The sequence below is a fragment of the Falco rusticolus genome, chromosome 7 (genome assembly GCF_015220075.1).
Source record: "Falco rusticolus isolate bFalRus1 chromosome 7, bFalRus1.pri, whole genome shotgun sequence".
Taxonomy (NCBI): domain Eukaryota; kingdom Metazoa; phylum Chordata; class Aves; order Falconiformes; family Falconidae; genus Falco; species Falco rusticolus.
The window spans coordinates 51,000,128-51,027,628 of record NC_051193.1 but is presented as its reverse complement, the minus strand read 5'-3'; the positions used below and the strand labels follow the sequence as shown (position 1 = coordinate 51,027,628).

The 27,501-nt window shown below is 38.9% G+C and overlaps 1 protein-coding gene across 10 annotated transcripts in view; it reads left to right on the top strand.

The window, feature by feature from the left end:
* The window catches only part of SIPA1L1 (signal induced proliferation associated 1 like 1), a 220,839-nt gene that overhangs the window by 158,739 nt on the left and 34,599 nt on the right, over positions 1 to 27,501 (top strand). For all 10 annotated transcript variants that reach the window (XM_037393750.1, XM_037393753.1, XM_037393756.1 and 7 more), the window contains 6 exons: positions 849 to 1,023; positions 8,449 to 8,552; positions 9,764 to 9,921; positions 13,535 to 14,111; positions 15,186 to 15,460; positions 21,387 to 21,665. In XM_037393750.1, coding sequence (XP_037249647.1) covers positions 849 to 1,023; positions 8,449 to 8,552; positions 9,764 to 9,921; positions 13,535 to 14,111; positions 15,186 to 15,460; positions 21,387 to 21,665 — 1,568 coding nt within the window. The remainder of the gene's footprint in view (positions 1 to 848; positions 1,024 to 8,448; positions 8,553 to 9,763; positions 9,922 to 13,534; positions 14,112 to 15,185; positions 15,461 to 21,386; positions 21,666 to 27,501) is intronic.

Below are 27,501 nucleotides of genomic sequence, written 5' to 3'. Positions count from 1 at the left end.
CTGTAACTTTTGTTTCTGTAGTCCAAATGTAAAAAGGGCACAGATGTGGTCCTTTTTGTGTGTGTGCATCGATTTGGAATTGGTGAGAACAGTTTGCAGAATTGCAATTATGGTTGGCTAAAAAGTTACTTTATTCACATCTTCAGTTTCTGCTATATTGGGAACATGAAACACCAAATTAGAGGAAAAATCGAACTACAAAGCACAAATATGTGAAGGTCTGTGCTAGTAAATATCTTTAAAGTATTACCATCATTTCTCAAATTTAGCTATTTTCTTTGTTACTGCATTTTTAAGTCCAGGAAGGCAACTGAATGGCATTGACTTTCAGCTTTGATTAACAGGTGAATGCACTAATAGGTGAATAATTTTTGTCTTCTCTTTGAAGCGTGAGAATGTTGATTTTGTCACTTACTACAGAAATGAGCACATGCTGTGCCCTTCTCTTCTGTGTGGAATGTTTAGCATAGGATAGTAACCATGGTACCAGCCTAAGAATGAGAATAAAGATCCTGGCATTACTCAGCCAGCACTTTCCGTGTGTCTTGATTTAAGACATTCACCATTTGTAAGCTGCAGTGTTGTACTCCTGAAAGTAAGGAACATGAATGCTTGTTTCATGTCAGAAAGCATTTTGATACCTTCAAATGAAATATGCCATCCTCAAGGCCATTGCGGTGGAAAACAGTGAGAGTATTTGGAACCAGACTAACATTTGAAATTAGACAGATACTTAGGTATTTTTTTCTTTGTGAATTATGGGTTTAGTAAAAAATGTGAAGCTAATTTAGTGAATAAGTTGCTGCATCACTCGGGGTACATATATTTTAATATTTTTCCCTTTGCAGTTAAGTTACCAACTGAAGGTGGGTATCATGTACTGCAAAGCTGGGCAAAGCACAGAGGAAGAAATGTATAATAATGAATCAGCAGGTCCAGCCTTTGAAGAGTTTCTTCAGCTGTTGGGAGAACGTGTTCGACTCAAGGGGTTTGAAAAGTATCGTGCTCAGCTGGATACGAAGAGTAAGGCTTTTTCATTTTTTTTCCCTTAAGCAGACAAAATGCATCATATGGTTGCTAACTGACTTTGTATACAGAGTTCTTAAAAATAACCTCTTTGCTATAGGAAGTTGCTCAGTATTAGAAGTGAAAGCAGAGCCAGTATGTAATTTGACCTATACAGTCTTTTAGCTCTAAGTATTGGCTATTTGTACTAATTTGGTATGAAATTACCACTAATGCAGTGACAAGAAACCGGTAACTGGAACAATTATTGGTGTTGAAAATGCATCATCAATGTGTTGTCTAAAGAGTAATCAGTACAGTTGATATGTCATAATTCTTTTTAATGCTATGCTAATACTGTCATCAAAAAATGTTGGAACCTGTCTATGTCGCTCCACCTAGATAAGTTGATCTATTGCTTTTCTGCCATGTCAGCTGCATTTGGTTTTTCTTTTAGGCAGTTTTTTTGGTTTTTGTTTTGTCTTACACCTTCTATCAAATGTATTCCTCCCTCTGATTTTTCTTCCTTTGAGTTACGGAGAATAAACTGGATTTGGCAGTTACATTATCAGCTTTAGCTGCAAAACATATTGCAACAAAAATGCAGTGGAAGGATGATCTTGGGTGACAGTATCTATAAAAGAAACTCCCTACTTTTGGAATCAAGCTTGTGAAATACCTGTTTATATTCCGTTTGTAAATCTGCTTAAAATTACTCAGGGAAATTTTGGCCTGTCTTTGAGTATTAAACTAACTAGCTCCTATGGAAATCTTTTGCTATTCTACTCGCTTGCAGTAAAGGAAATGAAATGTGGAGTTGATTCATGAAAGCTGAAAAGCATTCATAACTTGAGCGCAGCAAAAACTGTGCTCTTATCACAGGTCTCCTGTCACAAAAACAGTAACTTGCTGTGCTTTAGTTCTCCACCATTCTACCTTGTGTCCTTACGGGGATCATGTTGCAGTCCCCTCAGGCTGTTCTTGATCAGCCTAATCATCACTCCTCAGAGGGTTATAAAACTTCCTGTGGTTTCAGCCTTAAATGAATACCCATTTCACACACATTTACCACTGAGGCTGCTTTCTTTTAGTTGCAATACTTAAATTCCCTCTAATGTATTTACTCCCTTGAGTGCATTTACATGTTAGTTTTGTCTCCTCTATGCTTTTGTGATGTTACCCTTAATAACCCAAGTCTCTCTTATTGGTATAGGAGGCATAGTTTTCTCTGCTCCTCACACCCCCGCAATATTACTTGGTAACCTTCCTCTGAATTCAAACTTGGATGAGGGCATTCTCTTTCATTTTAGTAGCTAGGATTATATGTGTGATTCCAGATGAGATCCAGGCAGTTTCTTGCTGTAACAGTTTCTTGCCTTTACTGGAAATATATTATACAATGATTCTAAGGCTGAGTTTTCCTTTTCTGCAGCTCCAAAGTATTATCAGTTATAAAAATAAGCTAGGCCAAAAATCAAATGTGTATGGAAAACAGGGAAAATATTATTTCATAGCTTCTGGTTTTCTATTGTGATCTCCTTGTTACTTTCATAGTTAAAATCCTCTCTTCCCTTTCTTCTGGTTTAGTTAAGACATCTGAAAAACAACCCCTTTTTTGGTGTCAGTCCACACACACCGGTTTCCAGTATGTGTAAATGCTGTATAAGTAAGAGTTGATTCATGTGCCCAGATACACCCATGAAAGTAGTAACTGTGTCTTCAGTACTTGGTTGAAATCTTTTTCAGCAGGATTTTCCAGTAATGTTTGGGTTCCTTTTTGTGCTTCTGAGTCAAGAAAAGAATTTTGTCAGCTTTTGGTTTTATGTACTACAGTCTAGCACCTGTTGAATGGACACATATGTACATTTTTAGTTGACTCAACCTCTCCTGAAAATGTCATCTATCTCACAGTCGCTAGGAAGTTCATGGGCATCACTTTGAAGTAATAAACATCACAGTGATCTTGCAAATTATAAGTTCAGTCATTTTACTTTATTTTCTAGTTGTAATGCATGCTTTATTTCCCTCCCCCTCACTTAGTCTTATTTCTCAAACTTAAAGGTTTTAAGAGCTGTCTTCTTGTAATGAAGGTTTTCTACTCGGTGTTGAGAGCTGACATGTCTTTTTCACATTGTTCAGTAGACCTACTGGCTCCACTCTGTATCTAAAAATACAAGAAGGCTTTACATGAGCACTTCACTGTGATCCAAGAGGTGGGGGGATATTTGTAGTGGAAGCTGCTGCTTTCATGAAGGGTTTCCTATGTTTTCTTTCAGTCAAGGTTTGCAAGCTCACATGTGTGGGACCTCATCAGCTATAACTGCTTAGGAGCTTCTAAGTTGTCTGAAATTTTTTGGGTTATGTTGTCTGCAGGCTGACTGAGGAACACATAACTATACAGCGCATATATGAATTTTTAACGAGCAGGTTTAGACAGGAGGACACGTGAATAACAGCAACGAACTTTTGTAATTGATCTTGATGGCACTATGTTTTCCTATCTGCCAGTATACAAAGCAAGGACTGGAAGTGGTGGAAGAGAAGGTGGTGTTTTGGGAGCGCAACACTAAGCTCTTTGGGGTAGCTTAATTTGGAAATCCTTATTGCATATTCTACATATAAAAGGGGGGGGGGGGGGGGGATGCACCTTGTGGTAGGCAAAATCTAAAAACTAGGGATGGCTGCAAGAGCTGCATCTCGGGTATGGAGAATATGCCAACAGCAGAATACTGAGAGGCAGTGCATCTTAAGTAGCTACCCTGAGTAATCAACTAGTCTTTTCTGCTTTGGCCTTGTCACAGAAAAGTATGCAAAGGAGGAGGTGGTGGGTTTTACCCTGACTTAAGAGTTCTGTTGAAACAGGCAGTACAGCTAGGAAGCAGGCTTCTCCCTTTTCCAGGTCTGTGCTGTTCTGTTGCTAGAAATCGCTGTCATGAAATAGTTCCTGTGGTCTCATTATTCAGGAAGTTTTCCTGCATAAAAATTCTGTTTAATGTCAGCACAGCTGATTGCAAAGAGAACAAATGTCTGTTCATTAACTTGCAAGAAAGGTCAGAGCTATGTAGGCTACTTTGCTAGCTCCTATACCTTTGAACAATATTTTGCAGCCTATGAAAAGCAGATGCATGATGTATGACACTATGAAAGATTTTCTCAGCATGGAGGGAAGCTGATTTGTATATGTACTCTGGAAATTTTCACAAGATGTTTTTAATTTATGCAGATTTTTAAAAGTAAAGTTGTTCTAGCAAAAGGCAGTTTCAGAACAGTTGTTCTTGGAAATTTTTAGAATTAGGGGCCTAATTGGTAAGTATACCTAACAGAGCCAATTTTTAAAAGGAGGAATCTCATGCATCCTATTAACTGAAAGCCTTTTTAAGAATATTGGATCCTTCAAGGGCTTCAGCTTTGGATCTCTGCCAGTGCCACTGTGGAAAAGAGCTGCTACTTTTAAAGTTTTGATTGTATATTTCTAGAGTTACCGGAGGGGAAGCAGTCTATTTCTTGGCAGCCTGCAGACTTGAATAGGAAATAGAGCTTGAAAATGTCATCTATCCCACAGTTGCTAGGAAGTTCATGGGCATCACTTTAAAGTAATAAACATCACAGTGATCTTGCAAATTATAACTTCAGTCATTTTACTTTATTTTCTAGTTGTAATGCATGCTGTATCCCCCCCCACCCTTAATCTTTTTTCTCAATATTTTAAATTGGTAAATGGGATCAGCTGGATAACACTAGGCTTGGTAGCCTTGCACTGTGTGTCCAGCAAAGTGGTAGTGTGGTTGGTGCAGGAAATTAGGGAGATTGATTAATGTGAGTTGTAGGAGTTTATGAATTGTCTATTTGATGAGATTATAAACTTAATTTATAATGGTAGGCTTCTGTATTAGACGTTTATATTGCATGATTTTTGGTTAAGACACGAGAAGAATATGAAAACAGCACAGAAGAGACTAAATAGATTAAAAATCTAGGGAATTAATGCAGTTCAAATTGACATTTAATTTAGGGGTTGTCAGTAAAACCCAGTGCTTCTAATGAAATAATACAGATGGATTAACTTAACTTTCACAATTTAACATCTTTTTAACTACATGGAAGTAAGAATAGACTTACTCTGTTGGGTCTGAGACATTCACTGGAAGACCAATAGCCAAAGGAGGTCAGAGGTTCCTCAATTTATTAACCAGAAATGGGGCCTGGGAGGAAGTCCTGCTTTTCTCTGTTACTCGTATACTTCTGTATATTACAAAATAAAAGGATTCTGTCCTTCAAAACAGTCTCTGAAAATGACTCTGATGTTACAGAAGTTGAACATGGATGCTTTGTGTAATCCTTGTGTACAACAGAAAGGAGAGCAGGTTTGACAGGTGTGGAATTTGGGCCAATAACTAGGAGAAACTAGAAATAAGGCAGGGCTTTTTAACAGCAAAGGTAGATGGGAACAACATTAAGCTCTGAAACTTTTTGTTTCTTTTAATTGTGAATGCTGCTGCCGTTTGTAGCAATAGCTGTTTCTTCTTCTGCCTCATCGATATAATTTACTTTTTGTTTTCCTACAATTCCTTGCAACATGCTTTCCTTTGAAATGCTGAGATTTTCTAGTTGTACTGGTTTTATACAGTTTCCTATTGCAGAGGTTTTAAAAGCTCTGTAGAAGCAGGCTGACAGGTTCTGTCACTTCAGTGGGGTGAATTTATCAGCAGTGTGCTGTTGGTGTCAATCACAGTTTTGAGCTCTGTTAGTGTGGGAAAAAATACTTAAATGGGAGTCTGTTAAGGCAGTCCTTGTGAAGACAGCTGAGAAGCATTGGAAGGACAGAAGAATAAGGTGGATTTTTAAATGTGAATAATGATGGAAGCAAAAGATGATCAGATAAGTCCTCAGCTAAGTAACCAAATCCAGTAACGGGACAAGACTGAGAAGGCAGCATCAATAGGTATGCCGTAAACTGATGGCAGGAGGGGATATCTTCCATCTAAAAAGGTGCTAATGAATTTGTACATCCCTCAAACCTCTGTTAAATACAAGGAAATCAAAGTAGGTTGTGCCTTACCATTCTGACCTTGAAATGATGGATGCTGTTCCAGTGCACGGTCTTGGATTTTACTGCAATTGCAGTGATTTGATTTAAAGTAAACACCTGTAATTATTGTGTTGTACTTCAAAAAAAGCTTTCTGGACTTTTAAGAAAGAAGAAATCTGAATGGTGAGGAAGATACACAGTCTGTAGTGGATATGGATTTACATTTGTAGCTGGATTTGAGTAACAGGGATTTAAGCTGTGAAGTACTTGGAAATAATGGGAATCGTTAAATGTGTCATTTGGATTGTAGCCTTGTTACTTAGTTTGCAGAACTAGTGCTTTTCTGAGAAAGAACCCTTTTCTGCCTGAAATGAAGTCCATCCAGGAAAGTTGAAAGTTTGGTTTAAATGCATAGGTGGTGTTCTAGTGTTCTAGTATATCATTTGTCAGAATTCCTTTATTCTTTTCCTCTTCCCCCCAACCATTTTTGGGCCTTTTCCCCTTCTGTAGGGCCTTCTTTCCCCTGCCTGTTGTCTTCCCAATCGCCTTTGGTTTTACACCTGGTCCCCCTTTATAGTTCTGTGTACCATTTTTGTATGTTCTATTTATAGAAATTCATGTACAAATTAGCATATTTAGTTAGACAAAAAAAAAGCCAGCAAGGAGTTATGTTGATGTTCAGGTGACTTTCAGGTGCATCTGCCTCCTTCAGCATGCATTGTAATGATCAGGATACAGGGTGCTGTAAACTGAGTGCAAGATGAAATGATTCCCTTTCAGCTGTTGTGCTGTTCTAATTAGCATTAAAAAGGAAATATTGAGCAGTTAGCTAGTGTTTTTGTAATGGCAATGTTGAGTCTTGGAAAAGAGAGCCCAATCTCCTTGAAACATTAAGAGATGTTTTTTATCAGATTCTAGGAATCTTATTTTTTTTTCCTTATTATTCCCTTTTTGTTCTGTAGAGATGATTTGGAAATGCAATATCTCTGTGCAGCTATAATGTAGAAAAAAATCCATTTCATTTTATGGATGATGATGTGGTTTTTCATTTACAGCGAAGTTACCTTTATTTTGTTATTCTGACAGAAAACAAACTTGTCAAAGCTTATACCTAAAACCTGGGTGAATAAACTGTATATTTATGTTATTGTAAATGCTTCACAAATCTCAGCGCTATTATCTCCTTAGTAACATGATCTCTCTCCTAACAAAAAATGCCAAGGTCTAGTATTTAACAGCTTTTTAAAATACATTGCTATAAATAGCTGGGATTATATAATGTAATAGCATGTTTATATAACTTCAAAAAAGCAGGATGCTTTTTTCTGTATAAAAACCTAGCTATTTTTAAAATCCTATTTGAAAACGGGCTTTTTGCACTGTGGACAGCAGTTATGTTTAATAGAATATATTCACTATTTCAGCTTTAAATATGTTACTACTTAAATTAATGGAATATTTTTCAAAGTTGTTTTTTTTTTTGAGAGAGAGAGAAAGAAAAAGTAAAAACTGAAGTTCCCAATTTGTCTGTAATCAAGTGTTGTCTTCAACCAACACTTTGTAAACTTTAATAATATCCCCTCTTCTTTTTTTCTTTCTAAACTTCATAATCCTAGTTTTTATCACTTTCTCTCCACATGGAAGTCTCTCCATCCACGTATAATTATTTTTGTGGCCTGTTTCTGGATCCCTTCTCTTTCTTCTATAACTTTTAAAATAGGGTGGCCAGAACCCAAAACAGGTGAGAGTACCTTTGATTAATATGCCAGCATCTTAATCTCGTTGTTGTGGGCTTTTCTGTCATCAGCTGTAAGCATGCTACCATCCCATTTGAGTTTTTGACTGCTCCTATCCATAAAGCACCTGTTTTAGTGAAGGTTTTATCTGACTTCATTACAGTTAATTTAGAGCCCTGGTATTATGTTTAGAAGAACCCATGCTCTTTTTTCATATACTGTGGGTTATATGTCCATTGATATTTAGTTATGCATGAGATCATGGTATTCATTTGCAGTGTCTTGTCTACCTTTTTTTCTGAAGTCCTTTTCACATTCTTTCTAGTCCATTTTCATTCCGATTAGCCTGAGATACTGGGTGGTGTCTGAAAATTATTTCAGACTTTTATCACTTTTCATGCTTAAATAGGTGTTTTTCAGGGTTTTCTGGTATAAGTTCCCTATTGCTAACAAGTCCTTCACTGGGGAAAGTACAGTATGTGCCATCTGTATGTGAATTTGCTTTGGCAGGTGAATAAACTCTGGGTAAGTTTTTACTTGCTGACATTTCATCTAGGATCAAGGATGAATAGGAATTCTTGTCTTGCCTGATTATTTTCTTTGATAATACTGAAACTTCATTTTTAAATTTTTTTTAAAAACAATGCTTTTATTTTTTCTTTTTTCCTTTAACTGAAGCTGATTCAACGGGTACTCACTCCCTATACACAACATATAAGGACTATGAAATCATGTTCCACGTTTCTACTATGTTGCCATATACTCCAAACAACAAGCAACAGGTAAGATGGACCATGCTTATTTTGAATTAATTTTTCCTCCATCTCAAAAGTAGCTGAACTATTGAGTATTTATGACATCTTTCATTTGTTACTAGCAAAATAAACACTTAAAGAATCAAAAGTATCAGAAGTAAAACAGGCCATTGTGTCAGGAAGATGAGCAAAGCAGATCATTGCAGGTACATCATAGATAGATTTTTCTCCAGAAGACTGTTTTCTGTTCAATTATGCATTACTCTTTGCAAGTTTGATGCAAATATTATGCAATAATGTCAGTAGCACATCTATGTTACATAAATAAGAGTTCATATATTATGTCAAAAGGACCATAGTGTACTTGACATGATTTTTCAACCTTCTGCAGCAAAGTCCGTTGCACTTCACAATTTGCTGAATGCAGTCCTTAAAGTGCACCCAGTGGGAGGTGACGAATGGGTGGTCCAGCATACTACATGAGAAGACAGGAGACAAAATCCTTTTTATTTTTTGTTATGTTGAAGCACTGTGTAGGCTGACCTGCTTTGTTACCCTGAAGTACCAGGTCTTTTTAAATATTGGGCCATCTTGTGTATGTTGCGTATACGTTTTACTCTTTACTCAAGAAACAATGTTCTTTTGTGTTTCTGCAAATAAAATTGAAATTTTCTTTAACAATAAAACTCTACACAGTATTCTTTTCAATTTGCTTTTGTACACTAAATGTTATGCTACTTTGTAGTTTACCTTTCTCTTTTACTGTAGTCTTGGATTTACTGAAGGAAACCTATCAGAAAATTATTGTAGCATGTCTTAAGGACGCTGACAACTATTTTCAACTTGAAATAGAACCTACTTCTGGCTTGTAAAAATATATAAAGTAGGGAATGTTTTCCAGCTTCCATGAGTCACTGATTACTCTGATACTAGCAGGTTTTGTTGCTGTTTTTCCCCTTATTTTAGCTTAAAATATTCCCTAACAAGATCTTCCTGTATGTTACATATAGAAATGAAATTGTTATGAAAATGCCTATGCCTAAAACTTGTTAATGAACAATATTCTGGTACTGGTTATATAAATCTTCAACTGTTTCAGTTTTCAGCCTGAAGTACCATTTGGAATTAAAAAAAAACCCGAACAATAGTAATGTTATAAAAATGAGAAATAATTTAAAACTGGGAAAAGACTGTGTTTTAACCTGTGTATCTTTTTTGTTGTTGTTGTTTTGTTAAAGCTTCTGAGAAAACGACATATCGGAAATGATATTGTGACAATAGTTTTCCAGGAGCCTGGAGCACAGCCATTCAGCCCAAAGAACATTCGATCACACTTCCAGCATGTCTTTGTTATTGTAAGAGTGCACAGTCCCTGTACTGACAGCGTTTGTTACAGGTAGCTATTGCTAGTTTCACTGAAAACGTGGACTTTGAGTGCAAAGGGAGGTGTCATTCCTCTTTTCAATCCTCAGTAGGGAAATGCAATGAAAGAAGGGTAGGGGTTGTGGAGATTTTGGGTCATGTGAATGTAAAACACTTCTTGAAAAGTAAATAGACACACATGAGTGTGTAAAGGAAACGCCCAGTGAGGAAATTAATGGTGTCTGTATGTGTGTGTACATACACATGCATGTATACACACACACATATATCTCTCTCTCTCTCTCAAGCATTTGGGAATGATTTTAAAATTCAATTCTAATTTGCATTTTATTCTCCTCATTACAAATATGCTAGAAGAGCATTTCTGTATTGATTCTTATGAATTCACTTTTCAGATAATTTGGGCATCTGAGCGAGCTTATGTTCCATTTTTGAAATTAAAACACTGAAAAAGTATGACTAAACTTTCAGAAGAAAGCTATAAGCTCTCTGGAATATTTTGTCTGAAATATCTCCACTTCTTATCTTATTTCAGTCCAACAAAGAAATTCCAGAACATTATACAGAAAAAAAAAAATCTTAGTGTGACCTTAAAGTCAATATGCTTAAAATAGAAAACATTAATTAATCATAACCATATAATAAAAAATTGCAAGATGAGATTCCTGTTCTGCATAATTTTTTTAACCAAGTTGACAACACATAGAAATAGTGTTTTTGAGTTACACTTCTTTTTATGATCAATGAAACTCTTTACCTTTGTTATATTCTGAACTCCTCAAGTATTTTTATTTTTGTGTTGAGTGATCTCAGCAAACTTTTCTAGAGCTCCTTTATTTAAAAAATAAAGTGTCAGAGTAATGGATTTAGAGTAGTTACCTTGATATGAGGTAGCCTATAGAATTAACTTGTCTTCACTGAAATACAAATGTTCACCTATGTGAAGAAATGTGGTTTATTCAGTCATGTGCTTTTTAGAGGAAGAGCTAAGATTGCAGTGTCTGAAATGGTGTATTCATGTTTAAGTAAGTATAGTAAGGTTTTTCCCTTCCCGTAAGTTTTTGGTAACTCTCACACAGCACTTCTGAAAGAGATGCTGAACTTTGTACATGTATTAAACTCTCCTAGAGCAGACATGTTTATGTTGATACTTGTTTTTAAGGCAGCTTATTGACAAATTTCACTGCTACATAAGTTATGTGAGCATAGATTGTTCTTAAACTTTTGGACATACGTTTCAGCTTTTACACTGTACAGAAACTAATTTTGAAGTAAAGTAGGAAATATATCCACAAGAGCTACAGATGCATTTTTCCATTTGATTTGGGTGTTGCAAACAGAGAAAGATCTGCTTTTAGTTATTATTTTAAATAACATAACTGTATATTTTCAATTTATTCCTTTTAAAAGGCATGGGAAAGATTTATACTTGTTATGCGGTAATAAATTTAAATATCTTGGGCTTTTATTTCTGATCTTTAGACTTCTGAATCGCTTTCATTTTTCAGGTGTTAACTACAAGGGCTGGGACCTTAACTGGTTACTTATTAGTGAATAAAATTTTAGAATTTCAGCTTTGGTGATGCCACAGGTTTAAATTTTAAGGGGAGGAGGAGGAGGTAGGAAAAAAATGAAGTGTCAGTGTTCATTTTTCATACAGAAGACTGCCAGAGTATTGTATGTTCTGTGTATTGCCTTAAAGATTAAAATACTTTTTTTTTTGTCCAGTGCAAACACTTGATTTAAATCTATAGAATTCCATTGTGAAAAGTTTTTCTAGGAAACTTTTCAAAGTACATTTGACCTCTTTTTCACTGAATTTTTTGGAACGGTTTCATAAATTCATAATTCTAGACAAAACAGGAAGCCATATAACATAAATATGTACTGGAATTTATATTAAAAATTACATAAAAGGAATGAAATCAAGCACTGTCTTGGCCAGTGATTCTCCCTGCCAACTAAGATAAACAATATTTCAGAAGTCTGGCTTTTCTGTTGGCATCATTCACTTTTTAAAACTTATCTAGCATATGTTAAATATTAAATTCTTTATCCCTGTGATTCATGATATTGAAAACCTAATCAAACAAAATGTCACTGGTAGTTTTTCATTACGTTCAGTAATTGTGTTTAGTGCTTAGGCTTCTCTTAGTAACAGACCCTTTCAAGGGTCACTGAAGATGATCAAGAGTCAGATGGTTGTATCATGAGCACCCCCTGTTGCATGCTTTTAGATATATAGGCATACATTTGAAGAAAATATGACTGTCAATGACATCTTTCAATATCAGTTGTCAGAAAATATAATTAAAAAATCCCAAACCAACAAAAAACCAAAAACACTCCACCACCCAAAATCAGAAGAAGTGGTTAAAGGTTATATGACTTTAATTTTTCTTTTGGTGTTTCTGTCACAAACATACACACCTCTGCCCCCCCCAAAAAAGCTTTGCTAGTATTGCGGCAATCTCAGTTATTGGTTTGTTTAGTGGAATTTCTCTGATTTAAGAATTCAAATAAGTTAGAACAAAGTGTGAAAATAATACCAGCCAGTCTTCCAAATGAAACACCACATGCATTTGTAGTGTGTTCAAGTTCCATCCAATTTTTCTTTATAAAACTCAGTTACCATTATTTTTGACCAAAATTATGTAAAGCTTTTTCAGATCTAGTTATAGATATGTGTTAAATCATATTTGAACTGTTGGAGCTTTTGTTGTCACAAAACTGTTGAAGTACAATTGTTAGTCTCTTCTTGGCAGACAGACTGGCAAGTGGATAATACTAGATGGGAATGGCAAATCTTCAGTGTTGCTAAACAACTCTCATCTGTATCAAAAGAGAGAATTGACCAGAGAATAGCTAAGCTTGTCAGCATTGCCTAAGGCAATCTCATTATCAGTCCATCACTCTGTATGGAAAAACTAAAAGGAAGAGCTGAAAAAAAATAGGCATCTATTTCTAATGCATGCCTCCAAACTTCTAAGAATTTTCTTATTTCTAGCATTTTTAGAGTCAGCAGACTCTAGCATGCAATATCAGCTAGTGCAGTTTTTGATCGAGAAATTTAAAACATAATCAGTAGTGTGATGTATATATGCATTCAGTCACCAGAAGGTGATTCTCTCAGTGAAGCTGGCCTTGTGAGATGACTTCGTTTTCATCTTTTTAATGTGTCCGTTGTATTTCTAGTATTGGTGATACACATCGCATTGCTTTCAGATGAACCTTTCAGCTTTAGGTAGCTAAATAATAAGCTAGCCTTTGTAATGGCATGTGTAAGAAATCTTCTGTTTATGGTAAACCCAAACAAAACTCAGAGTTACCATACCATACAAACTCGAACGATGGTTTGTCACTTGAAGCTCTCTTTAAGCTGTGGTACCAGGGATCACTCAAAAATGCCTAGATGCAAAAGTAACTGCCCTTCTGTTTATACAGTAAGGGGGACGTAACCTCCATGCCGGCAACATTAAAATGTAAATATAGGCATAGTGGTGAGAAAAGGAGAGAAAAATTGAGGGCCTAAGGAAAAAAGGAAATCTATTTTATGTATTCAGAAACCGCTGCATTTGCATACAGCAAAACACTCTGCTTCTTCCTTATTCTTTTATTTCTTTTAGTGTTGCTGTGACAAGATCAAGAGATGTACCATCCTTTGGACCACCTATTCCAAAAGGTGTCACGTTTCCTAAATCAAATGTGTTCAGGGACTTCTTACTAGCCAAAGTCATTAATGCAGAGAATGCTGCTCATAAATCAGAAAAGTTTCGTGCGATGGCCACCAGGACCCGTCAAGAGTACTTGAAAGACTTGGCAGAGAAGAATGTCACCAACACACCTATTGACCCTTCTGGCAAGTTCCCCTTCATCTCACTTGCTTCAAAAAAGAAAGAAAAGTCCAAGCCTTATCCAGGAGCAGAGATCTATAGTTCTGGTGCTATTGTATGGAGTGTCCATGCAAAAGACTACAGCAAGGGTATGGAAATAGACTGTCTCCTAGGCATCTCTAATGAGTTTGTAGTCCTCATTGAACAGGACACGAAAAGCGTGGTATTCAATTGCTCCTGTCGCGATGTGATAGGGTGGACTTCAACAGACACAAATATAAAAGTATTCTACGAGAGGGGTGAATGTGTTTCTTTGGAGAGCTTCATCAGCAACGTTGATGACATCAAAGAGATCGTCAAAAGACTGGAGGTTAGAATGTGTTCTCTTGTTCAGTTCCCCTTTGCTTTCTGCTCTTGCCCTGCTGCCAAATAAGACTTCAGTTTAAGTAATGCTTGGGATCCCTAAAACTGTTCTGTTTGTCATGAAATTTATAAGGACTTTCCTGCTTTTGTTTCTCAAAATCCAATATTGCTTTTATTTTTATCAGATATCAGCCAACCTCAGCTGGTTGTGTGTGTGTCAATGAAGTCTCAATGTATTAAAAAAAAAAGAGCAGGCCCTTCAGATGCGTAAATTGCTCCCACACAGTAAATACAGAAATGTCACCTTTTTTCTTTTCCTTGTTTTCCTTCCCTTTCTCTGTTTTATAGGCTTGTTGTATCTTGTTTCAAATGAAGCTGCAATATCTTTCACACTGACTTATTATGTTGCCAGCAGGGTGCAGTCCCAGTCCCTGTTGCAACCTTCAGATATTCTCTGAATGTATGTGATAAACTAAAAATGCAGTGAATCATGGTGTCTGTCGATAAAGCATCTGTCCATGCTCATTTCTTACCCAATTAAGTTGTGAAACAATGTGTTATGTTTCACTCGTTCCTGTAATTTCACAACTGTAGTTTTGTAATGACCAGGAAAAAGGGAAAACCAGGCTCTGTTAAATTATTCTTAACGTTATTCATGCTCATGGTACATAGATGATTTGACAGTTGCTGCATGCCACCACATTCTGACTGAAAGTAATCCTGCAGTCTACTGAAACAGCTAAAATTGTAGAATGGTTGGTTGGTTACTGAAGTGTAAAAGAGAAAGTGGAGGTGCTTGTGTAACTCCCATGTGTTTTTCTGTTGTTTGTTGCCATGTATCTTCTAAAATTCCTGTTTCAGTAAAAATTTCAAGGCAGAACCACTCTCTACTGAAAATACTAGTTTGAATGACAGACACATTTCAGCTGATTACTTATTCAGGACTGTGTTATGTATTCCTTGATCGTGTCCCACCATTGTCTTGGGAGTTGGTTGATTATACAAAAACAGACACCTTAAAACTTTATTAGCACTGAAGGTTTCTGTGTGCATTAATTTCTATCTTCATTTCAATTTGCAGCTTGTGACTAAGGGCTGTGAAACAGTGGAGATGACTCTGCGTAGGAATGGTCTAGGTCAGCTTGGTTTCCACGTAAACTATGAAGGCATTGTGGCAGATGTTGAGCCCTATGGCTATGCATGGCAGGCAGGACTGCGACAAGGCAGCCGGCTGGTAGAAATCTGCAAGGTGGCTGTAGCCACTCTGAGCCATGAGCAAATGATTGATCTTCTGAGAACATCAGTAACAGTGAAGGTCGTCATTGTCCCTCCGTATGAGGACTGCACACCACGCAGGTATTGTGTAATAGCTACATTTGGTCTGAACTATATCTTGATTTGTGGGGTTGCGGGGAAGGAAAGACCACAGACTAAGTGTTAACCTCCGGAAACCATGGTATAATTGTAACGTAGCATCCAGTGTTGTAAGCTGAAAGAGAAGTGCAGGAAAAACGGCCTGTACTCGGACTCCAGGCCCCTCCATTACCATGAATTAATAAAATATGTGAAGAACCTCACATATCCTTTAAATTCCATGGAATTTAACATGGAAACCAAACAACTTTTTGTTGACATTTGTGCATTTATGATGCATCAAAATTAATTGTACATTTCCCTCCCTGCTTTACCATTTGTTGGTAGTTTGCAATGTCCATGGATGTAATTCTTGAAAGCTGCGAATAGACTTAAGTTCTTCCACTTTCACAAATAAGTAAGGCTGTAAATGATGAGAGTTTATCAAAGATATGAATCTGTCCAGAGAAATTGCTGCAAATTGTAGTCCTTCTTTACTCGGCAGTAGATCCTGCTGCATCTTGCTCAGTTCCCAGCCATGTTAAGCCTAAGGCTTGTCAGCTGTATTATTGCTTTCATGGCTTTAAAATGCTGCTTGATCAGAAATAAGCGGTAATATGTGCTTTTTTTTTTTTTCTAAACTGGGCATTACATCCCTGCGTTTTTCCTGAACTTGCACTAAAGCTTTTTATAATTTTTATTGCTCCCATCTGAACTCTCTGCAGTTGTCTGTAGCATTTAGCCACATCACTAAATCTGATTCCCATGTTGCTGGCATCCTGTATTAATATCTTGTAAATGCTATACGATTAAAATTGAATGATCTTTAATAGACTAAATTTGCCTGCAGGCTAGCTCAAGGCTTATGCTGATTTGCCAAGAAGCAGCAAGTACAGTTATCAAAGTTCAGTGTATTCCTTGCAGTGAGAGACTGAGTTTTTTGCAGTGCTGTTTTCTAATCAGGCAGTATCTCTGTAGGGGTAGATGCTAAATCTTATGGTTGGGGCTAAACTTCAATGCATATTTATTACGTGAAATTATGTCTCCCAGCAAAGACCTTGTACTTGCATAAAAGGAGAATCCGTGTTTGTTTCTACTGTGAGCCATATTAACTCCTTTTGTAACTGGTAGTAAAACAGGAGCAGAGAGAAAGGGAGTTTTATTTGTCCCTTAGTTGTCAGTGGAAAATTGAATACATGTCAGGGATTAAAATAAGCAGTGGCATAAGGTCCCCTGTAAGGTATTTGGGAAGCTTTTGTACAGTATTTAGCAGCCCAAGCAAATGGAGAGTTCAGCTGCAATCATAGCAAAAGGATTAGAGCAGAAAAATCTGTGTGGAAAGCACAGATCCTGTTATTCTGAACTAAATTAAGGACAGCCAAAAGCAGACTTAACTTTAGTGTATCCAAACCCATAGTGGGAGGAGAAATTACTGCACTTTTTGAAATACTATACTCAGCATCAGTGAGTTTTGTTGTTTTCTAGTGAACAAATGTTCATGGTGTGTTATTGTCTGGTTATAAAATTTCATAAAGCAACTCTTTATCCTGCTTGCTGTGTCCAGAATCATCAAGGTTTAGGAACTGTCCTGAATTTGTAGCTATCCTATATACATTACTAGATAGTTGACTTAAATCGGCACAAAGCAATTTCTCTCTTGGGCAATCAGTTTTCCAAAACTGAAGTCCATCTCTTACGTCTTCTGGAGGTCATTTAGTATTTCTACTACAGTAACTTCTACCGATCATAACTAAATTGAAGATCAGTTCTGTTTGGTATAGAACATTCATATGAGAAGCAATCGCTGTCCTAATAAAAATTGATTGACATGAAGTTGAAGGGAGAGCAGGGCTGCGGTTAGATGAGATGACTTGCCAGCAGGCAATGTGCAAGGTCAGTAGCACATACAAAAATATATCCAAACACCCTGATTGAAAATCTAATGCCCTACACAGAGGCAGGCTTTGTTATGGCTGTATCTCTATTAGAAGATGGTCATTAAAACGTTGCCGCTGAACTCATTTAGTGGAGTGATTACTGACCCTGAAGTTAAGGACAAAGCAGCAAGAGGAAATTGTGTATTCTTGCTTTTTAAAACTGTAGCTATATCTGCAAAAATAGAGGGGAAACCTGAATTACTGAAGTATGTAATCTCTAGGGAAAGAATGGCAGAGACATAAAGTATGAAAACAAAAAAGAAGGGTATCAAGATGTTTGTTAGGTTGTGAGTGGACTTCAAAAACAAATCTCCTGATCATCCCCATCTACCATGCAGTGGTTCACATCACATAGTGGCCGGGAGCACACAAACATTTCTATTTACATGAAGCTGAACTGTGTGCGCTTCAAAAGCACACCTTGTGCCTTCTACTAGTTTAATTTGCAGGTCAAGACTAGAGAGTATGCCGAAGTCAAACCACAAAATGTGTGTATTGTGGACAGCAAGACCTCAACACCGACTGTTTCACTTTGTCTGTTCCTATTAGACTGCACAACTTGCTAACGTTGGTATAGCTGGATAACAAGTTGTTTTGTATTGTAGCTGGGAAGAGATACTTAGGGAAGAGCTAAAGTAAAAAATTTTGCACTGATTGCTTATTTTTCCTTCCCATTTCCTTCTTTTCCATCCTGTCCCTGCAGGATAATGATGTGTGTAGGTAAACAAAGTAATCGCAATAAAATAATCACTTAGAAGCATATACATTTGTCAAGAGAAATACCAAAATTATCCTCAGCAAAGCTGAAGGTCACATCTGCTTTCTAAATCTCTCATTTTGAATGTATACAGAAGTTTGTGCTGGATCTTCTGTGGACTGCATTAGCTGATGTCCTGTTTTACTCTAGTTTTTCTGCTGTCCTGCTACTGTACATCCTCAGGAAGCAATGGGCATCTTTTGGGATTGGCCTCTGCAATTTTTAGCCAGTGGTTTGTTTTCATAATATGCAAATTTACCAGCTGAGGTACTCTAAAGCCAAAGATGTTTGAAAATGAAGTGTAATGCATTATTTCATGGGAATCTGGTCTTTTCATGGCTGTTGATGCAGCAGAGAGATTTATTTCAAAAGCAACAAACATTTCAGGTCCTACTTGTCTGGGTGCAGGGAAGTTTCAAAACCCATGGCGCTTTTTTTTTTTTTTAATTAGGAAAGGGAAGATACTCATCTAGCAGATGTTTTAGCTTTTATAACGCAGTAATCAGTTGAAGAGTATCAACTTGCACAACTGAAGTGCTGCAGTGGGTGGCTATAAAATCTTCAGAAGGGATGGGCAAGGAAGGTGAGGTGGTGGGGTAGCTCTGTATGTCAGGGAGTGCTTTGATTGTCTAGAGCTTAATGGTGGTGACAGTAGGGTTGAGTGTTTATGGGTAAGAATCGGGGGAAGAGCCAACAAGGCAGATACCATGGTGGGAGTCTGTTATAGACCACCCAACCATGATGAAGAGGCAGACAAAGCATTCTACAAGCAACTGGGAGAAATCTCAAGTCACTAGCCCTTGTTCTTGTGGGGGACATCAACTTGTCTGCTGGAAACACAATACAGTGGAGAGGAAGCGATCCAGGAGGTTCCTGGAGTGTGTGGAAGATAATGTCCTGACACAGCTGGTCAGTGAGCCAGCCAGGGGAGATGTCCGGCTGCACCTGCTGTTTGTGAGCAGAGAATGACTTGTGGGTGATGTGGTGGTTGGAGGCCATCTTGGGCATAGCAATCATGAAATGATAGATTTCAATTCTTGGAGAAGTAAGGAGGGGGTCAGCAGAACTGTTACCTTGGACTTGCAGAGGGCCGAGTGTGGCCTGTTGAGGACCCTGGCTGACAGAGTCCCCTGGGAGGCAGTCCTGAAGGGCCACGGGTCCAGGAAGGCTGGGCATTCCTCATGAAGGGAGTCTTAAAGGGGCAGGGGCAGGCTGTCCCCATGTGCCGAAAGGTGACCGGCCTGGCTCAACAGAGAGCTTTGGCTGGAACTCGGGAAACAAGGAGAGCTTACCATCTCTGGAGGAAGGGGCAGGCAACTCTGGAGGGCTGTAAGGATGTCACAAGGTGATGCAGAGAGAAAATTAGAAGGGCCAAAGCCCAACTAGAAGTTAATCTGGCTGCTGCTGTAAAAGAGAATAAAAAATGTTTCTATAAGTACATTCTCTGGGTACCCAGCTCCTGAGCTGGAAGGCAGGGACGAGGGGCAGAATGAAGCCCCCACAGTCCAGGAGGAAACGGTTGGGGACCTGCTGCTCCCCTTGGACACAGACAAGTCTATGGGGCCGGACGGGATCCACCCAAGGGTACTGGGAGAGCTGGCAGAGGAGCTCACCAAGCCGCTCTCCATCATTTATCAGCAGTCTGGGCTAACTGGGGAGGTCCCAGCAGCCTGGAGGTCAGCCAGTGTGACACCCATCTACAAGAAGGGCAGGAAGGAGGATCCGGGGAACTACAGGCCTGTCACAGCCTGACCTCAGTGCCGGGGAAGGTTGTGGAGCAGGTCATCCTGAGCGCCATCACACAGCACATGCAGGACAACCAGGGGGTCAGGCCCAGCCAGCGTGGGTTTAGGAAAGGCAGGTCCTGCCTGATGAACCTGATCTCCTTCTGTGACAAGATGACCTGCCCAGTGGATGAGGGAAAGGCTGTGGGTGTTGTCTGCCTGGACCTTAGGAAAGCCTTTGGCACCATCTCCCACAGCTTTCCCTGGAGACACGGGCTGCTCACGGCTTGGACGGGTGCACTCTGCGCTGGGTTAAAAGCTGCTGGACGGCCGGGCCCAGGGAGTGGTGGTGGATGGAGTTACACCCAGCTGGTGCCCGGTCACAAGTGGTGTTCCCCAGGGCTCAGTGCTGGGGCCAGCTCTGTTTAGTATCTTTATCGATGATCTGGACGAGGGGATCGAGTGCACCCTCAGCCAGTTTGCAGGCGACACCGAGCTGGGGGGAGTGTTGAGCTGCTGGAGGGCAGGCAGGCTCTGCAGGGGCATCCGGGCAGGCTGGACCCATGGGCCGAGGCCGGTTGTACCAGGTTCAACAAGGCTCAGTGCCGGGTCCTGCACGTGGGTCACACCAGCCCCACACAGCGCTACGGGCTGGGGGCAGAGCGGCTGGAAAGTGCCTGGGGGAAAAGGGCCTGGGGGTGCTGGCTGACGGCCGGCTGAACGTGGGCCAGCAGTGTGCCCAGGTGGCCGAGAACCCAACAGCATCCTGGCTTGTGTCCAAAGCAGTGTGGCCAGCAGGACAAGGGAGTGATCATCCCCTTGTACTGGGCACTGGTGGGGCTGCACCTTGAACACTGTGTTGAGTTTTGGGCCCCTCAGTGCAAGAGGGACATTGAGGTGCTGGAGCGTGTCCAGAGAAGGGCAACGGAGCTGGTGAAGGGTCTGGAGCACAAGTCTTGTGAGGAGCTGCTGAGGGAACTGGGGTTGTTTAGCCTGGAGAAAAGGAGCCTCAGGAGAGACCTTATAGCTCTCTGCAACTACCTGAAAGGAGGCTGTAGTGAGGTGGGGGTCAGTCTCTTCTCCCAAGTAACAGGCGATAGGACAAAAGGCAAAGGCCTCAAGTTGAGACAGGGGAGGTTTAGATTGGGTATTAGGAAACATTTCTTCACTGAAAGGGTGATAAAGCATTGGAACAGGCTGCCCAGGGAAGTGGTTGAGTCAGCATTCCTGGAGAGGGATTTAAAAGGTGTGTAGGTATGGTACTTAGGGACCACAGTGGTAGACTTGACAGTGGTAGGTTAATGGTTGGACTCCGATCTTACAAAGGTCTTTCCCAACCTAAACAATTCTATGATTCTAAAATCTGTTAAATATGTGTCTAAAAACCAAAATCTTACATTTACTGTGTCATAGAATTAATTCAGTTTCTGTCTTCATTTTTCTACTCTTTGTGAACAGGATATATTTAATTTAGGTTTTTATAGCAGCATGTTAAATTTCTTCGTTTCCAGGAGTTCTTCAGAAAACTACCGTATGCCAGTGATGGAATACAAAGTGAATGAAGGAATGCCGTATGAATTTAAATTTCCCTTCAGAAATAATAACAAATGGCAGCGAAATGCAAGCAAAGGACAGGGACCTCATGTGGCTCAGGTACCATCCCAAATACAAAGTCCAGTAACATCTAGGATTGGATCTGGGAAAGGAGAAGGGAAAATGCCACCCCCAGAACGAGCAGCCAACATCCCCCGAAGCATCTCTAGTGATGGACGCCCATTGGAGAGCCGGAGGTATGTGTTGTCTTCACAAATGGCTTTTCATCGCTGCTCAGAATCTTGTCTGGAAAAAAGCACAATAGATTTATCTAAGTATCTGAAGACTGCTTTTATTCTTGATATTAATTAGTCAAAAGGCAACATGAATGAGTGAAACATTAGCCAAAAGGGAAATGCCTTTCCTGGCATGATTAAACATAAAATGAAATGTTATAAAACTGTTAGGCTGTTTCCCTTCTGTTGGATGGTATTTAGTACTATTGTATTGTTATCTAAGTTCCAAATGAGTTGCAATTAAGGTTTTAGATGTGTTCCTCAATTTCTACATTTTGAAGAAGTAAATCAAAGTTTTAGCTCCTTTATAGGTTTGGTTGATCACTGGACTCGCAAGGCAGAGATAGCATCTAACAGGATGTTTAGCAAGAGAATTCTGACCAGCACAGAAAGCAAATTTATCTGGTAGGGGAGTTATCAAACTTTTTAGGCTAGAGAAGAGATTAAGTTTGCATTTCTCCAGGTGAATTGGGATTTCTTGTTGTTTTGTGTTTTTTAAAACAAGAAAACTTTATTATTAAGATAAAGGTATCGGGCACAATCTGTCACAGTATCTTCATTCTTTCATGGAAAAAAATGTATTAGATAGCACTCAAATGAACTGTCATTGTTTTCACTATCTATACAAATCTGTTACTGTCTGCATTTACAAAGATAACTGTTAAGGGAAACAAACTCATAGCTTATATTTCTTATTTTGGACAGTTCCTTTAAAGCTGTAGACAGATTCTGATCATGTTTTTTACGCTGCTGAAACATACAAAGCGGTGGAGAGAGAGGATGTATATTGTAGAAAAGTGAGAGAGTTGTAATTAATTAAAGCATTTTTCACATCTTGAAGAATTTGGGATGAAAAAAAATACAATGTTCAAAGGTAGTATGGCCAAGACCAAGAAACTACCTATACCTTCTGTATAGGACACATTGTCAAGAAGTTAAAGTAGTTGGGGAGCACTTCATTTTCTTACTTTCTTTTTCATTAGACATGCCCTCCCCATTGTAGCTCTATGTAGGTTCAATAGTTAAAGCTCCCATCAGTGTGAGTTGCAAAAGAAAATTTGCGAAAGTGAAAGCATTAATAATTTCACAGCCTGTGAGAAAGGTTACAGAAACCAGTGAGGCACTGGGCTTAACTCTCTAATGCAGGAGTCCTCAAACTATGGCCCACGGGCCGGATACGGCCCCCAGGGTCTTCAGTCTGGCCCCCGGTATTTACAGACCCCCCCGCTGGAGGTTGGGGGGGGGAAACCAAGCAGCCGCAGATGACCTCCTGCCACTTCATCCACGTGCCGGCCCCCTGCTTAAAAAGTTTGAGGACCCCTGCTCTAATGGTACATTTGGACCAACATAAAAAATTGCATGGCTTCAGGTCATTCTGCATGTTACAGCTGAAGACAGGCAGATGCTGAATTTGAAGGTATAGGTATTGGGGGTTTCTTCTCTCTCCAGTGCTACAGAATCGCACTCTGTAGTTAGGGAAGGCATAGTAATACCTGGGCAAAGTTTAAGGTAGTGGCAGAACATCAGATGCTGTGAGTTTTTTCCAGATGTTTCCATCTCTTCATGGTATTAACCAAAGAGCTTTGTCTAGAGTCATGAGTTGGCTGTTCCATGACGTGCTGAGGACAGTGAGCCTTTGGCTGCACTGAGAGACAGGGTATTAATAACTGTGTTTTTCTTGTGCATAAAAAACTATGTGGGCAGTGTTGCACACCAAAGGCATCCAAAATTTATCCAGTCACTGGGTGCTTTTAGTTAGGGGTTATGGCCTGCCGAATGTTTGCCAAGTGAAAATTACATTTCTGTATACTCAGTGTTTGTTTTAAAAAAGTGGAACTTTGACTTTCTATTTCCTTAATTTTCAAGGCATGTAGTTGGGGGTTTTTTCCTCTGTGTTCTTTTAAGTATTTTTTTTTAATTATTATTCAAGAAGAGTTCTATTGGATCTTTTTATTCTTAGAAGTGTATTATCAAAGTAGCTTTTAAGTTTGGCTGGGAATTTTTCTGGATGCTTGAAAAATGTTTTCTGTCCTACCTTTCTGGTCTGGTAAACATGTTAGTCTTGGTTGGATCAAATTTAAATATAACAGCAGCTGCCTAAGGTTAATGTTTTTCCAGTTCAAGTGGAGAGAAGTACATTTTGTCATTTTAAAGGAATACGGGGGGGGGGGGGGGGGGGGGGGCGCGTGTGGGAAGCAATAGGCACACTCCAAGAGACATTTGTCTTTACTCTGTGTGATAAAAGAAATCTTTGCTTTTGGGGAAACTCAGCTTTCTCTATTCTTATTATGTAAACAAAGATGAGATTTTCATAGCTCCCTTTATTGTCTCATTTAATTTTTCACCACTATCTTTCATACTTCCCATAGCATAAAAAACATTTATCAGGAGGTGCTGTGATCTGTGTGTATTTCTGGTGCATGTAGCAGTGATGGTGCTCCACCGTGCTTTGTTGCCTAAGATTTGTTCTTTGCCTAGCTCTCAATTGGTTGGAGAAATGGAGCGCCAAAGTTAACTGGTAATAGGGATACTGGAATCTACACGTGTGGTCCCTGTAGTCCAAAAAGGCCCTCTGATTAACATGATTATAAACATGACCCCATCATATACAAGACGGGGTCTCTCTCTTTGCACTATTTGTGTTCTATAGAGCAATTTTAAGGGGTTTTAGAAAAAAGCACCTGTCATTATGGCTCATTAGCAAAGCAGTACAGATATCCTAGATTTCCTTACTACCATTAGAGCTCCACTTTCAAAAAGAAAGTACTGCCTAAGTGTCAGTGGGGCTGAAAACTTACCTGTGAAGATCCATATGGGTAAGTAATTTCAATACTAAATTATATCTGTAACTGCAATTTTGATCTTTGGTGGGTAGTCTAGATATCACTAGCTGTCACTTGTGTTTCTATGGTGCTGAGCCACATTTCAGACTTGCTAATGTTTGACTGATCTTAATACTTAGTTGTTTTGAGACTGGAGCTGGCATTTATTGCTCTGTGCTCCTGCCCTTTGACTGTGTGTTCTTCATTTATTGAGCCAGGTGCAGTGACAGTGACAGCAGATCTCATCTGCTGCTAAGTAACAATGATCTATAGTTTGTGATCTCTTTTAAGGGGCATAGCAGCTGAGAAACCCGTAGTAAATTGACCCATGTGGCTCTTTGAACTCTGAATCTGAGTTGATTTTTGGACTAGTGCTGGTAGCAGGCATCCAGGACCACAGAAGGTCAGTACTGTCGTTAACCCTAGTGCCAGCAGCTGGGATTTCAAAGAATGAAATAGAGGCATTATAGTATTTCTGACTTATCACACCTGACGTGGTATTCATTTTAATAACAGCAATAAATCCATGACTTAGATTAAGTATTTAGAAAAAAAACCCGAAGACTTGAGGGATGTAATTTAAACAAAACCAGCTTAAAAGACCAGTGGTTCCCTCTGAGTATGATGTGCTGTCAGTGTACAGGGAGTATGGGTGTAACTCTTTTTGAATTATCTACTAGTGATATTTGACTGATGATCACTTTGTATAGCTAGAGTCTCCAAATATGCATACTGATTTGAAATAAATTTATTTTTTACTCATGTTGATATTTTCAATTTAGTCCATTTAACCATGTTAAAAATAAATGAAAGCTGCATTACGAGTCCTGAAAACAGGAGGATTTCACTTCATATACATAAAAACATCAAACATTTTTCCTCCCTATGGAGGCTGCTGTTGTAGTCTGTTGTGGGAGAGTAGCTTGCTTGACAGTCCCTGATTCTGAGAAGGCAGACAAACACCCAGCCCTGTGCCTGGCAGAGTACTTTTGCCTTTATTGGATTGTCTTCATGTGTCCAACTCACTAGCTTATTCTTCCTATTCCTCATAGCATGCTGGGTCCTTAAATGTCTTCATGATTGATGTGCGTATTTGTAGGCAGGAAAAATAATGCAAAACTTTATATACCTTCAAATAAATCTCTAATCTTACTGAAACAGTAAAACTGAAAAATCTAATAATATAAATGCAATACATTCCAAGTTATGTTGTCTTTCACAACATTAATTAGTCCACTTGGGACACTATATAGCCTATAACCCAGGAATAAATATCAGTAGTAAATTAAGAAAAACAACAATAAATCACATATGTGAAGTATGCCAGAGCTAATGTTATTGGAGAAGATGTAATTTTAGAGCTTCGTTGTTTTTTTAATTTTTTTTCCCCTTCCCGGTTTTCAGGTTTTATTTTGTACGTTTGGTTTCCAGACTTTACTCAGAAAAAAATGTGCAGGGAAAGGAGATGAGGTAGTGTTAGGTGATAATCTCCTTTTAATTAAACGGGAACCATCTTAACTAAAACTTGATTCAACAAACATTTGATAAGTGTGAAAACCAGGCAGCAAAGCGTGCTGCTGGACTGAACACTTCAGTGTGTAGTTCAGTACTGTTCTGGATGAAAGCTCAAGGCTCTTAACTAGAAAATTTCTGAGCCCAAATTTGAAACTGAATTATGACATGACTGCAGTCAAGTACTTGCTGTAAAATTCCACAGTATGGAAGCAGTAGAACAATATTCATTAAGACTGGTTTTATTGAGGACTTAGGAGCACAATCTTGCCCTAAAACTGCATACTTCCATGAATGATGCCTATGTGTAGTCAGTGACAGTAACTGCGCCAGTAGTATATAGGTTAATTCCTGCAGATAGATTCCAGCTAAAACTGTTCCCATATTATTTAAAAATCCTCATCTGCTGCCGCTTAGCTTGGATCAGCGATGTTTTTCCCAATATAAACAAGCAGGTGTCTGTACTCATCTTGCCATCTCCCAAGTGAGCATTGTAGCACATACATTGCTTACCTCACAGGGTTTGAGGATTTGTTATTTTAAAGTTTTCATAACATTCTTCAAATTAAAACGTACTATCGTGAGATTATATATTACGCTTTTCCTACTGGCACCAGGATGGCAGAGCTGGATGTAGCTAGCAGTGGTAGATCAAAGATGTCTTGGCTGTAGGGCCAAACTCACTCTTGTGTTCCAGTAACATCTGAGAAGAGCCATGATGATGTGTCGTGTCAAGAGCTGCTTTCTTGTTTGACAGTGGCCATCAGCAGGGACCAGGGAAAACCATAAATGGTTATAAGTATAAAGGAAAACTTCTTACCAGGTCTGACAGCCTCCTGGCTCTCTGCTGTTTAAGACCGCCTGGAGCTGGATGTACCTGTAGCACTGTATTTAACAGCTGTAGATGGTATCTCTTCACCCAAGTGCCTGCTGATTGGTCTCTTGATAGTTCCAAGCCTCCTGTTTGTTCTTGTGTCATGAGGGATAATGAATAATCACTGTTTGCTTGATCCAATGTATTTGACGTTTGGATGGATTGAAGCAATTGAATGACAAAATTATCATCTGTGGAGCCATGTAGCCTGTACAGTGTTTCTTCATACAGAAGCTACTCTGTACCTCAGGTTTTCCTGTTGCCTGCCTCTGTATCTTTTCTTGTTATAATATATTCTTTCTGAAATGCAGTGATCAACTTGAAGAAAAATATTCAAGAAGGTATACAGTGTGGTGTGAGAAGGTACAATATGACAGTATAACTGCATTTTTTGTTTCATTTGCTATCCCATTCCCCAGAATTGCTCGTGTTTTCTCTTTTTTGAATCGTTTAGTTTCCTTTTAACATGAGAGCGTTGAGTCATTGTTTTCAGATGTCCCATCTTGTGGTATTATTAGGATTGCAAAAATCAAACATTTGGAAGGTAAGCTTGCCAGAACTAAGATTTGCTGTGCAATTTTATTCAGAA